The following is a 12,123-nucleotide window of genomic DNA, read 5'->3' as shown; positions in this document are numbered from 1 at the left end:
CTATGGGAGGGGGGGACACCAAAATGACTCACAGTCATTTTGGTGTCACCCCATGTGAAAAGCCAGGCATTCGGTCATGGACCGAGTGCCCGACAGCTGTATGAACGTCTGTATGAAGCCAGATGAATGTCCCACCTCTCCCTGCTGGCATCCATCACCGAAATGGCCGCTGGCAGTTAAGTGCACAAGACGTCATTACTTGTGTGCATGATGACATCACACGCATGCGTAATGCATCCTGGCGGGTGACACCCGGCCTGGGGGGCTATATGGATGTCCTGCCGCACTCCTTACTGGATATCCCAACAAATGACCGTGGATGGTGCCGCTTGAATCAGAACGTGAACATAATGTCACCAGCACACCGTAGTAAAGTGTCCAAAGGAACTTCTGAATTTATTGACGCATATTGTCACTTGCAAAGTGCAACATTTCAGGGCCGCGTAGGGTCCCCTTCATGAGGCTTTTTTTACCTGATAAAGGGGACTCTATTCACACCTGGCCTGCGAAAGCCTCTGTATATGTATATATAATCCTGCTGTCTTTGGTTGATCACATGTCCTCCTGTTGCCCACCTTCCTCATGGGAACCACCTTGTCGTTTGGGGCCCATGCACAAGCACTACGTCCGCTCCCACCTTGACCGCCATACAGAAAATTAAGAGCCCGCCTCTTGATGAGAACAAGTCCATTTATCCTGTTTGTTTTTGCACGCACCGTTTGTCCGCACATAGACCTGAAGGGAACGTAGTTTGGTTGATAATGAGATTTATATGCCCTAGATCCTTCAGGTAGATGGACACGTCGGAGAAACGCTGGGAAATGGTCTTAGTAATAATTAGTGGCTAATTTTTTTATTTAATGCGCTTCACTGCAAAAAAAAAAAGCTGCCTCATTCGGCGCTACACCCCCTCAATATGAAACGGATAATCTCTGCTTAAATGGGCTAATCGGGGGATTAGGTGGACATCTCTATCTAATCCCAAATCAACCAAATGCCAGGCAAGTGTCATAAGGCAAATTTACTGCCAGAAGATCTGCAGAGTGAGCAGAGGAGGTCGGTCTGTTATAAGACAGAGACGCAGATTAAAGTAGACCTGTCAGTGTCAGAGCTATATAAATGTATGCCAACAAAAGAGAAAGAGAGGGGCTTTCAGGTGACCTCTGGGAAATACCAGGGAATTGATCCAGAAATAAGGTCAGTTGATTCATAAATATAGTAAAAATAATTTTTAATACAATCAATTCATAATGTCAATACATATATACACATATATATATAAATATATATACAGGTGAAACTCGAATAATTAGAATATCGTGCAAAAGTAATTGCAGTAATTGCTGCAAAAGGTGCCCAAACCAAGTACTGAGTACATATGCATGCTTGTACTTTTCAGAGGTCCGATATTGTTCTATGTACAATCCTTGTTTTATTGATTGCACGTAATATTCTAATTTTTTGAGGTTGTGGATTTGGGGTTCTTGGGGTTTTCATGAGCTGTAAGCCATAATCATCACAATTATGACAAATCACGGCTTGAACTATCTTGCTTTGCATGTAATGAGTCTATCTCATCTCAAATTCAGCCATGATTCTGTGCTTGCTCCAGTATTCAACGCGTTTCGCCGAAGCTTCACCAGGAAAATTTGAAGAGGTTTACCTATAGTGTTTGTATTGGTATAGGAATGAACTCACAAATGTCTACACTATAATCAATATACAAAACTCATTGATATCAACTAACCATACATAATCAAAATACAATAAATACCATCTTAATGACTCTTTTGCCGGTGAGTGGATATCCATCTGCAGGGGGGTCTCCCTATCCAACCAGGGAACAGAAACATCCGGGAAGGCAGTGGGAACGCAAGGAAGCCAAATATCTGTCCTAATCGTACCTATAAAGTTAGATGATACATTCCAGATCTCTATTCTAGCAATTTATATAACAATCCATGTATCTATAATCCAAGGATAATAGCCTTGAACAACCAAACTACCATCACCATAACAAGGTTGTATCGAATCCCAAAGAGTTAATCAATCAGTAAATTTTGTAAATATTCACTTTTTATGTATATAACTTCCATTTTTTTGGTCTAAAACTTCTATTTCCCCCCTGGAGAACATTTGTGTTTTTGCTATTAATTATAACGGGGGACCCACGGTGTGACTCGAACACGTTCTTTGTTACTAATCTCATATTTGGAAAACCTTCCCTTCCCCATTTGTATATCTTTGATTTGCTAAAGGCCAATAGGCTGTGCACTTTGCAAGTGAATTTACTCTTAGATTGGTGAATGAGGTGAAGATCTGCTGACTTCCCATCGTACTCGCCCAAATGCTCTGATGCCAGAACTTCTGGTCAGAGGAAGTTATCCTCTGACCGGCAGTGCCGTAGGGGAACATGGAGCATGCTTCCTGTGCAACCAGAAAGCCGGAGGATAAGCATCGAGCCGGCTTCCCGGCCAATCAGGAAGCCAGGAGGCGAGTCATTACTCGACTGAGTGGGAAGCTGGCTCGATGCTGATTGGCTGGGAAGCCGGTGTCCCGGCCAATCACAATTGAGCCTGCTAAACAACATGGAGCCAGCTTTCTGGGCAATCAGGAAGCCGGGCGGCATGTCATTACTCACTGCCCGGCCTCCTGATTGCCCGGGAAGCCGGCTCCGTGCCAGTGGAAGCACCGTTATCGGTACTCGAAATTGGCAAGTATCAAAATATCGGTACCTGTACTCGATACCGAAAAAGAGGGATGTGAGGAAGGAAGGAAGGAAGGGCTCTGCTTAGGGAATGGACTCTTCTGAAGCAATCCGATTTTTCTAGCAAGCTCAAAGTTTTAAAACAGCTGATTTTTCTTAGCTTTTACCTGCAATTTATAAAGCCGGTGACAGGGTCTCTTTAAGGAATTAACATGTTCAGTCTGCAGTCAGTGCGGATTGTGTTCCAATGTTTCTTCTTTTATCTTCAGGATCTGGATGACACATTGGGAGCATTTGGGAGACGCACGTCTTGCAGAAGATGCGTCGCAGTTTCTGTGGAATCTGTTCAGAGAACCTTTCATCGCATCATATGAAGGCTGCCATCGCCAACGTCTCCATCTGAGAATGCCAGTTGTCTGGCTGTCATGCTGATCCTTCATCTTCAATATTGTAACTGGTAATAACTTCATTCAGTCCAGGTGGTGCTTCCAGTGCCTCCCATGGCTTGCATTTTGGGACAATTCAGCAGTTATCGGCAGAAATTGCAGCCGTCTATAGGGGCCTTTAAGGGCCCATTCACAGCTGCACGTTTTAGATACGCTGCACTGTATGCACATTTCACATTACCATTGCTGATAGCGGCAGTCTCCTCTCCCCAATGATCAGACTAGACCAGTGGTTCTCAACCTGTGTAACCTCAGGACCCACATTTGTCCTTGGTCATTAAGTTGCGACCCAAGTCGCGCTGCAATGGAACGCAGAGCATTGTAGCACTGTGCGTTCCTGTGTAGGCGATCGAACTGTGGGTGGGAGGTGCATTTGGGGTGCCATTGAAAAGATCCACCCAGTCTCCATACCTTATGAGAACTAGAGTGGATCCTCAGCCTGGGGTCCATTGTGGGTTGCTGTGCTGTAACAGAGCTCCATCTGTATGTGCATTGCTTGTACAGCTCCCTTTGTGTGCCCTATAGAGGTGCCGGGAGCCAGAATGTATCACCCTGGTCCAGTCACCTCTATGGGACAAGTGAGGAAGCTATACATATGGATGGAGCTCCCTCACGGCTATAGCCCCAGCCCATTCCACCTCAAGCTGACACTCAGCACTGGGCAGAATATTTTGAATGGCTCAAGAACTGGCAGTGCTGCAAAAGTGGGTGGCTGAGGAAGAATCGCGGCGACCCACTGAACATGAGGTCGCAACCCACTTTTGGGTCACGACCCACCAGTTGAGAACCAAGGCACTAGAACATTGCAACCAGGGACGTAACTAGAAATCACAGGGCCCCATTGCCGGCAGGGGAGGAGGCAGGGCCCACCGGCGACCGAAGAGGGGGCGGGGCCCGGTGGTGGAGAAGGCTCACAGCGGATCGGGGCTGACAGGTAAGAGGTGTGCAGGGGTGTGACCAGCCCACCTGAGACCCTGCAGAGCCCATTATAGTCTATGGTGGGCTCCGCAGGGTCACTCTCAGGTGGGCTGTGTGGGATCTCAGGTGGGCTCTGCAAGGGGCGTAACAAGAAATCACAGGGCCCCATACAAAACTTCTAGTTACGCCCCAGGGCCAGCCACACCAATAGAACAAACCTTGTGCTTTTATTTCACTTCTTTCCAGTATCCTTATTCTAGGTCAGTGATTGGGAAAGAGGCAGCCAGAAAGCTGGCATGTTCAGAAGAGGGAGAGCTATGGCAGCCTCTTTCCAGTATCCCTATTCTAGGTCAGTGATTGGGAAAGAGGCAGCCAGAAATCCGGCATGTTCAGAAGAGGGAGAGCTATGGCAGCCTCTTTCCAGTATCCGTATTCTAGGTCATTGATTGGGAAAGAGGCAGCCAGAAATCCGGCATGTTCAGAAGAGGGAGAGCTATGGCAGCCTCTTTCCAGTATCCCTATTCTAGGTCAGTGATTGGAAAAGAGGCAGCCAGAAAGCTGGCATGTTCAGAAGGGGGAGAGCTATGGCAGCCTCTTTCCTTCTCTCAGTCTAGGTTTCCATTCTGTGCAGACACGGAGGCGTGCTGAGCCGCGTTACAATAGGAGCGCACCGCCCGATCTCCTCCATTGATGTCGCCCTGATCATCTAATGACCCCCCAGGAGGTCTGTGGCGGGATCGTTAGCTGGGGACGGGGCTGCTGGTCATTATCACAGGCTCTCTTAATTGCTGTATTTGCTGGGCTCAGTCAGGCCGCAGTAACTCCCAGTGAAGAGCATTCATCCAGGAAGAAGCCATCAGGGCTGGCCGCTCCGACGACGACTCACAGCCCCCGGCTTGCTTCTTAGCATTAGTGGATACCCGTTTTTTCGCAAATCGCGCGTTTGTCACGCGATTTGCATTTTGCGCGATATCGCGCAAATGCTTGCATCAAACAGCATTGAATTGCGGCAAAATCAGCTCCAAAAAGGGTCCTGCTTTAGCGACACACGACCCGCGACAGCAGGACCCTTTGCCCTATTGCAAAGCATTGAAGAGCGATATCGCGCGGTAAATAGCCGCGATATCGCGGGAATTACCGCGCGATAAATCGCTCAATGTGAACGGGGCCTAAGGAAAGGCGCCAATAACTCCTAGCTGTGATAACCAGGCTACAGTTCCTTGCCGGCTGAGATCCGCGGGGACCCTACACACCCAACAATGCTATCTATATGTAGCCAAGTGGTTCATGGAGTATGTGTATAGACCTTAAGGCTGGGTTCACACCTAGGCGTATCGAATATGCGCGTTTGTCGCGCGTTTTAACCGCGATTCGCGGTAAAACAAACGTGCAACAAACGCACGTTTTCCAAGGGCTACCTGGCTGTATCCCAATGGATACGCGTGGCAAATACGCCCCAAAGAAGCTCCTGTACTTCTTTGGGCTTAGGGCGTTTTGTAGCGCGTTCATACGGCCTGTAATACGCCCAGGTGTGAACCATACCCATAGAAAATAATGGGATTTCGGTGTTTGAGCGTTTTGCAGAGCGTAGGAACGCGCTACAAAACGCCCAGGTGTGAACCGGGCCTAAGACCCCCGTTCACACTGAGCGGTTTGTCGCACGATTTCCGCGCGATATCGCTCTATGTAGCTCGTCCAATGCATTTCAATGGAGCTGTTCACATCTCACAGCTCAATGTCGTCTGTGGCTTGTCGCTTGTACACGACCCTTTTTTCGCGCGATTCGGCCCCAATAGACTCAATTTTGTCGCGCATTACCTGCAATATTGCACGACCTTGTCACGCGATATCATGCGACAGAAGGGTCACTTTTGCACTGCAAAACGGAAGGAAAGAATGATGTCACATCAAGATCGCTGTTGATTGGTTACAGCCCAATGTAGCAGCGATGAAGTCCCTTCCATAAGTCGCGCTACGTAGCGAGATAAAATGTGCACTGTTGCTCGATATCGCATTGTAGCTCAAAGCCGCTCAGCACGGAATCGCGCAGAAAAACGCACAATTCACCATGTTGCTCAGTGTGAGTGGGGTCTTAATGTTTCCTCTTTTCAGGCTAAGAATATTTTCTGCAAGTACAGAACATTGCTGTTGATCCTGCCAGACATGCAGTGTGCTGGTGATTTCCTGTGATCTAAAAGCTCAAACAATGTTATCAGCTCTCACCAGTTCTCCTTTTTGATCTATAGAACAGCCAGAGTAAGAATATGGACACCGGCACTCCAATTGCAGATCAGATACATCTATTTATTGATGAACATGCAGCATAGCATGACACACTATAGAACAGCCCCCCCTTATGTTGTGGACATGAGTAGATGTGGGGTTATGTAGTTCAACACTTCCTGTCCTAGGGTGACAACAATGCTCTTCCATAGATACAGTGCAATAAAGGGGCTCTTCCTAGAACAGGAAGTGTGCTATTTGCAGGACCAAGATGATGGTAGATGTTTGTACTGAAAGGGGGGTATGTTTTTGCTTGTAGTGGGGGGGAATTGTGTGTTACTTATTCCTAACCCCGCCTTACTCTGTGTTACATACTACTGACCTTTGTGTTACTTACTACCTGTGCACACTGTGTTACTTAAGCCTGACCCCCTGTACTCTATGTTACATACTACTGACTCTGCATGCTATGTTACTTACTCCTGACCCGTATACTGTGCATTACATACAACTGAAACCCCCATTCTGCATTAATTACTACTGACCTATGTATTCTGTGTCACATACTGCTGACCTATGAACTTTGTGTCACATACTGCTGACCTATGAACTTTGTGTTACTTGCTACTGACCTCTACACTCTGCTTTACATACTACTGACTTCTTCACTTTGCATTATCTACTCCTGACCCTGCACTGTGTATTACATAATACAGACCCCTGCACCCTGCGTTATCTACTATTGACCTCCATACTCGCGTTATTTACTACTGACCTCTGTACTCTGCGTTATCTTTTACTGACCTCCGTACTCTGCGTTATCTACTACTGACCTCTGTGCTCTGCGTTATCTACTACTGACCTCTGTGCTCTGCGTTACCTACTTCTGAGCTCCGTACTCTGCGTTACCTACTACTGACCTCGGTACTCTGCGTTACCTACTTCTGACCTCCGTACTCTGCGTTACCTACTACTGACCTCGGTACTCTGCGTTACCTACTACTGACCTCTGTGCTCTGCGTTACCTACTTCTGAGCTCCGTACTCTGCGTTACCTACTACTGACCTCCGTACTCTGCGCTACCTACTACTGACCTCGGTACTCTGCGTTACCTACTACTGACCTCCGAACTCTGCGTTATCTACTACTGACCTTTCTTACATTGTAATGTGACCTTGCTAGGTTATCTCCACTGCTCGCCGGTGATCTTTGATCTCTTCCGTGTTGTGCAGGTAGATCTCCACCTCTCCAGGGTTTCCCACACTGCTGTAGCCGAGTTCTGCTACCATTTGAGAACAGGTGAACTGTAAGTACGTGGCACAGTACAAAAATACACCAACTAACCAAAGACAGCAACGAGGAGGAGCCAGAGAGATGACACTGACAGGCAGCATGGCAGACTGCAACCTTTCGTTATACAGGGAGTGTAGTACTGACAGTCATAAACATGTGTGCCACCCCTGGAACCCTTGATGCCCTGCGCCACAGCTTATGTTTGTTGATGTTGAAATCTGAGGGGAACTGTAAGAGACAGCATGCCCTACAGGACTGCAGCTCCGGTATACTTATGGTTAAGTCATGGTGTATAGGCGCGTGTATATATATATATATATATATATACATATACACTGTATATCAGCTGAATCACAGATCAGAAGACAAACTGTTACATGATTACCATCCTCAGATGCTGACTTCATTGTGAAAAATACCGGTTGCCTGGCTGTCTCTGCCTTCAATACCTTCTAAAGGACTGACAGCATACCGGCGATGAAGTCACAGTGTAGTCATCACTTCAGATTGGCATGCCCGTTCCAGGCTAGTGACTCCGAGAGTATTGAATCCACCGCACTGGCTTGACAGCCAAAGGTGCCAATAATCCATCCTGAAGATTAAATTTGGGGTGCTCGGCAAAGGGTGGCAGAAAACGCCAGCACACTCAGCACCAGTTCAGACGTTTACTGGAGTTCCATACAGACCAACGTGACATTTCGGGGTCACACTTGCCCCCTTTCTGTATGTTACCTTGAGAATGGGGTCCATTGTGTCCCCGAAATGTCACATTGGTCTGTACTCTGTATGGAAGTCAACGAAACTGGCACTGGGTGCGCTGGCATTTGTGTCTGCAGCTTGACAGCCAGGCAGCATTTTGAGAGGGATCGGTCATCTATGACAGTCTACAGACATCTCTGGGTACAGGTTTCCTTCCATACACACCATTACTGCACACAGCCCCCTGCCATCAACGGGCCTCTTTTTCACCATCATCTGAAATAAAAAATTTCTGTATTGCCTCCTGATGTTTTTTTTTACAGCCTTCATTTTTCCCGGGGATGCTTTATTCCCATTGGCTGTTGCTGTGCCACGGTTCTCAATTTAAACATTTGGACACCTGAGGTCCGGTGTCAACACACCACACATGTGACACACGAGAGGGAATACAACACCCAGCATGCTGATTTTGGCATGGCGGCACTACAACAGCTGGGCGTGAAGAATTACAATTAGCAGGCACAGCTCCCTGGCACCACCACATGGAGAAAAGCCGATCGATGCGCGCCGAGCGTCAACTAATTAACAAGGTCACAGGCAATAATAATAATAATCATCATCATACTGATTATGTGGGTACAGAGGTTACAGGAAGGGGGGGCTTCCCACACGGTGCAACACAAACTAGAACTCAGCTCTGTGCTGACTGACTACTTGACTACCCCGATCACCTTACAGAGCTTCACTCCTCCATCATCTTACCGACGACTGAGCCACCCCATCACCTTACAGAGCTTCCCTTCTCCATCCACTTACTGACTACTGAACTACCCCATCACCTTACTGAGCTTCCCTCCTCCATCATCTTACTGACGACTGAACCACCCCATCACCTTACAGAGCTTCCCTGCTCCATCATCTTACTGACTACTGAGCCACCCCATCACCTTACTAAGCTTTCCTTCTCCATCACCTTACTGACCTTCCCTCCTCCATCATCTTACTGACGACTGAACCACCCCATCACCTTACAGAGCTTCCCTGCTCCATCATCTTACTGACTACTGAGCCACCCCATCACCTTACTAAGCTTTCCTTCTCCATCACCTTACTGACCTTCCCTCCTCCATCATCTTACTGACGACTGAGCCGCACCATCACCTTACTGAGCTTCCCTCCTCCATCAACTAACTGACGACTGAGCCACCCCATCACTCTTACTGAGCTTCCCTCCTCCATCATCTTACTGACTACTGAGCCACCCCATCACCTTACTGAGCTTCTCTCCTCCATCTACTCACTGACGATTGTGTTCTGGTACCTCCAGGGTACCCCCTCCCGCACCTGTTTATCTACTCCAGGCGTAGAAAAGCGGGAGGGATGAGGAATACGCGGTAACCCATTGCATGCCGTGCAGAAGCTTCAAATCACATAAATCAGAACACATCATTATATACAAATACCTACACCGCACCCAGATATACCATACGAGAGAGAGAGAGAGAGAGAGAGAGAGAGAGAGAGATGAATAGATAGATACAGAGCTAGCTATAAACAAATATAATATATAAATTGCAATATAAAAACATACATACTGTATATCTACACACAAATATATTATAGGTCAGCTAAACAGCATTGCATAGAGATACGATTGATAGATTAAACAGATAAACAACCAATAATCCGAATACTAAATGGTTGCCAGGCTGCAATTACTAACCATGGGTTCTACAGAGAGATGGTATAGGTCGATTTTGGGGAATATTTCCTTGGCAATAAACAACCATCACAATACAAGGATGTGACATTTCAACAGAGATGTATCATATAGATAGATATACAGAGATAGAGATAGATATACAGAGATAGATAGATATACAGAGATAGATAGATAGATATACAGAGATAGATAGATATACAGAGATAGAGATAGATATACAGAGATAGATATACAGAGATAGATAGATAGATATACAGAGATAGATATAAAGAGATAGATAGATATACAGAAATAGATAGATAGATATACAGAGATAGATATAAAGAGATAGATATATATACAGAGATAGATATAAAGAGATAGATAGATATACAGAGATAGATAGATATACAGAGATAGATAGATATACAGAGATAGATATAAAGAGATAGATAGATATACAGAGATAGATAGATAGCCCGCCAATATCATAATCAGAGAGTATAGGTTCTGGGATCTGACTGCTTGATTGCAATACATGCATGTTTATTTATTGCAGGGATGGATAGAGAGACGTATTCCATGCACAGCCTCAGCGAGAGCAGTCAGCGTAGACAGGGAGGCAGGAGCGGTGCTCAGGGAATAAGCCTCCTCCCTCCCCCTGGGGAGAAGAGGGCAGGGGGAGCCCTTGTAGGGTTTAGCAGAGAAAGGGGTTACCTGAAATGTGGGGGTGACACTAGGTGTAGACCCAGGAAAGGAGAGGAACCAGCTGGGGTTGTGCTTGTCTTGTCTCTCTCCGCCATTCTGTCTGTGAGATGCTGTGGCCAGGCAGAGGGAGGAGAGAACAGCGAGGAGGAGGATGGGGATGCTGACAGGTAGGAGAGGAGGAGGACCAAGTTTAGCAGCGAGGAAGAAGATGACAGGTGGGTGGAAGTAATTAAAAAAAAATAATACATACATATATTCTGTATATGTGTTTACATACACACACAGCCCTTTCATTTTTTTTTATTTGCCTCCGTTAGGGATGGAATCTTATAATTGTCATTTACACGGATAACATTTTATAGGCTGCACCAATATTTAAAGGCATAGTCCAGCTTTTTACAAAAAATGAATAAATGCACACACAATAATGAAAGAAAAATGCATTGCAACCGTCATCAGGCTCCTGCAGACTGTCGCTCCATAAGCAAAGGTCCGTACCTCCGCACAGACCTAGAGCGGGAGGATCAGTTATTATTCTTTTGCATTGGAGCCAGTAAAGCATTGTAACGGTGATCAGTGGATGGCGATGGAGCTGCTCTTTTAGTCCCCCCCCCCCTTTTTTCTATGTATTGTGTAGTAAGGTATTAACTGCAGAGATCACAGTACTCCCCCTGACAATGCCTTCATCTGCTTTTCTCTCCGGAAGGATAGCGCCATCTTTGTTTAGGCATCATCTACTTCCCACACTGAGATGCCGTCTCAGGCTAGGTTCACACCCTGGCGATTCAGATGCTGAGCTGTTTTCACGCGATTGTCGCGCGTTTTCGAACCCGCGACTGTTCATTGTAAACCGCGTGATTGTCGTGCGATTTTCAATGCATAGAGATGTCTATGGGACCCAAACTGTGCTACAACTGGCCGAAAATAGCTCTATGGGACCCAAACTGTGCTACAACCGCCCAAAATAGCTCATGCACCTTTTTGTGCGAAAGGCGATTTCGGTCGCGTGACAAATCACAAAGAAGTGAGCAGCCTCCATTGACTTCAATGCGAATCTGTGTTTTGTGCGATATCGCGCGCCTCAAATTGCCTAGTTGTGCACCGGCCCTCAGAGATGATAGTATCATGTAAATTCCAAGGTCTGTGCAGTCGGGTTTACTGTTTCCTCGGCAGCCTTGGGCCTTTTTTTTTCTTTCTTGAAGCAGTTGCATTGATCACCGGAGGACAGGAGAATGCTGAAAAACACCATTGGGATTGGGTGCACAATGTGATCTTTACCGCAACGCACACTATGTGCATTAGACTGTTGCAGTGCTTTTCGAATGCCACCCCAATGCATGGAAAACCTACTGTAGGTCCATTCTTGTGCATTGGAAGCCCAGAGATTATTGCGATGCACAGGAACAAAGTGTGAATGAGCCTTTAAG

The 12,123-nt window shown here is 46.6% G+C and overlaps 1 protein-coding gene across 2 annotated transcripts in view; it reads right to left on the bottom strand.

Annotated features, from left to right (window-relative positions):
* The window catches only part of MAPK8IP1 (mitogen-activated protein kinase 8 interacting protein 1), a 65,096-nt gene extending 54,259 nt beyond the window's left edge, over positions 1-10,837 (bottom strand). For both annotated transcript variants that reach the window (XM_018554539.1, XM_018554540.1), the window contains exon 1: positions 10,706-10,837. In XM_018554539.1, coding sequence (XP_018410041.1) covers positions 10,706-10,791 — 86 coding nt within the window. In that variant the 5' untranslated portion in view covers positions 10,792-10,837. The remainder of the gene's footprint in view (positions 1-10,705) is intronic.
* Between the last annotated feature and the right edge of the window lie 1,286 nt (positions 10,838-12,123).

The sequence above is a fragment of the Nanorana parkeri genome, unplaced genomic scaffold (assembly GCF_000935625.1).
Source record: "Nanorana parkeri isolate BGI_ZX_2015 unplaced genomic scaffold, ASM93562v1 scaffold163, whole genome shotgun sequence".
NCBI lineage: Eukaryota > Metazoa > Chordata > Amphibia > Anura > Dicroglossidae > Nanorana > Nanorana parkeri.
This window is presented reverse-complemented; position numbering and strand designations above follow the sequence as displayed.